The 2,498-nt window shown below is 33.4% G+C and overlaps 1 protein-coding gene across 1 annotated transcript; it reads left to right on the top strand.

Moving 5' to 3' along the window:
* The first annotated feature begins 433 nt into the window (after positions 1 to 433).
* LOC137809761 (berberine bridge enzyme-like 17) lies at positions 434 to 2,086 on the top strand. The gene has a single exon (XM_068610844.2). The coding sequence runs from the start codon at positions 438 to 440 to the stop codon at positions 2,001 to 2,003; it is 1,566 nt and encodes a 521-aa protein (XP_068466945.1). The 5' UTR covers positions 434 to 437; the 3' UTR covers positions 2,004 to 2,086.
* Positions 2,087 to 2,498: the final 412 nt, after the last annotated feature.

Below are 2,498 nucleotides of genomic sequence, written 5' to 3'. Positions count from 1 at the left end.
AGCATGCACATAATAATGAATAACAATTAATAATATTATTAATTTGAATAATAATATTACTGATATTAAATATATAAATAATATTTATATTAAGAATTATATTAATATTAATAATCATATTAATAATAATTATAACATTAGCTTTAATAATTATTAAAGCTTCTTTGACCTGTTACAGTTTATTTCAAAAAATAATTTCTAACATTAATTATATTAATTAATTTCTCTATAATAGTTTATTTTTAAAAGGAGATGAAATCTTCTTTATTTCCTAGTCAATCCATTGATTTCCAAGAATATGTACTTAATTAATTTTTTTAAGGCAATTAAATTTTGGAGATCCTCACATCACATTGGTAAAGAACGTCACAACATGGTTATATATTGAGTCCAAAGTTAACTTGAAGAAATCACATTGGTATCCATTAAAAAAAACAATGGGGTTGTTATCTCTTTTCATAACATCCCTAACGATAGTGTTGTCTGTTTCTGAGGGAAATGCGTCTCCAAATATTAAACAATTTCTTGTTTGTCTCTCAAATTATTCAAACGCTATAATACCTCAAGCTATATACACTCCAGAAAACGCCTCATACACCTCTATCTTAAACTTGCACGTTCACAACAAACGATACAAGACACAAAGCACACCAAAACCTCTTGCCATCATAGTTGCCAAAAGTGAGAATCATGTCCAAACAACGGTTACATGTGCTAGATCAAACAACATTCAAATCAGAATCCGAAGTGGTGGCCATGACTATGAAGGTCTTTCATATATCTCAGATGTGCCGTATGTCATTCTTGACATGTTTCCTCTTCAATCGGTTGATGTGGACATAAAGAGTGCCACTGCATGGGTTCAGGCTGGAGCCACTCTTGGTCAACTTTATTACCAAATAGCAAAGAAAAGCAATGTGCATGCCTTCCCATCAGGTGTGTGTCCCTCTTTGGGCACTGGTGGCCACTTTTCTGGTGGTGGTTATGGCAATTTGATGAGAAAATACGGTCTTTCTATTGATAACATCATTGATGCCAAATTGGTCAATGCCAATGGTGTTGTCCAAGATAGGAAGTCAATGGGGGAGGATCTATTTTGGGCCATAAGAGGAGGTGGTGGGGCCAGTTTTGGTGTCATTGTTGCATGGAGGATCCAATTGGTCCCAGTACCCCCACAAGTGACTGTGTTCAATGTGAAAAAGTCTGTGAAAGAAGATGCAACTGATGTTGCTTACAAATGGCAACTAGTTGCACCAAAACTAGACAGAGATCTTTTCATAAGGGTGGAGCCTGATGTGGTGAATGGAACAGTAATAGTCTCTTTCATTGGCCAATTTTTAGGCCCAATTGCAAGACTCGTTCCTTTGGTGAATAAGGTCTTCCCTGAATTGGGGTTGAAACATAGTGATTGCATAGAAATGCCTTGGGTGAATTCCACCCTTTTTTGGTCTAATATTCCAAATGGTACCCCTATTGAAGTTCTGCTACCAACTTCTCAGGAACCATCTGCAGAGTACTTTAAGAGCAGGTCAGATTATGTGAAAAACCCCATCCCAAAAACGGCCTTAAAAGACATTTGGGATTTGATGACTAAATATAATAACATTTGGATGCAATGGAACCCTTATGGAGGGAGAATGGAGGAAATTTTACCATCTGCAACCCCTTTTCCTCATAGGAAAGGGAACTTGTTCTTGATCCAGTACTTTGTGTTTTGGACTGAAGATGGCGTTGAGGCCAATGATCGTTACATGAACTATTCGAGGTCGTTTTATGAGTTTATGACCCCTTTTGTTTCAAGGTCTCCAAGGGAAGTATTTTTGAATTATAGGGATATTGATGTTGGTGCCAAACATCCAAGTAATTCAACAAGCTTGAAAGAGGCTAGCATATATGGAACCAAGTTCTTCAAGGAAAACTTTGATAGATTAGTGCGTGTGAAGACGAGTGTTGATCCTTCCAATTTCTTTACCTATGAACAAAGTATACCACCTAGAACCTAGATACAGATCCTTTTAAGATTGAACTTTTTTCTTAATTTCATGAATTAATAAGATCAAATTATTTGGATATGTGTTTATTTTCATTTTTGAGCCACACTTCATTAGTGTTTTCTTTTTTAAATTTGGTTTAATTATTTTTATCCTTAATGTTTTATGTCTTTATAAAAAATTAATTATAAATTTGATATCGAAATTTTTAAAAATTAAGTCATTTTGGTTTACTATGTCATTTAGTTAGTACTAAAAGAATAATACATGTGGGAGGTGATCATAACAAGAGACTTAAATATTAATCTAATAAATGTATTAACATGGAACCAACGTTATTTTATTTTAGAAAATCGAAAAACAAAATCTACAATTAAAATTTTATAGAATCAAAACAAAAGTGAATATAAGTTTTTTACTTATTTTGTTTGTCACAGCAGCAATTCTATTTCTTAAGGTTTTTTTTAAGTAATGCATGGATTTAAGTTTTACGTTGATAGATAGTGA

This window comes from Phaseolus vulgaris, chromosome 2 (assembly GCF_051622355.1).
Source record: "Phaseolus vulgaris cultivar YP4 chromosome 2, ASM5162235v1, whole genome shotgun sequence".
In the NCBI taxonomy this organism is placed as follows: Eukaryota; Viridiplantae; Streptophyta; class Magnoliopsida; order Fabales; family Fabaceae; genus Phaseolus; species Phaseolus vulgaris.
Note: the sequence above shows the minus strand (reverse complement) of the source record. Positions and strands in the feature narration are given on the sequence as shown.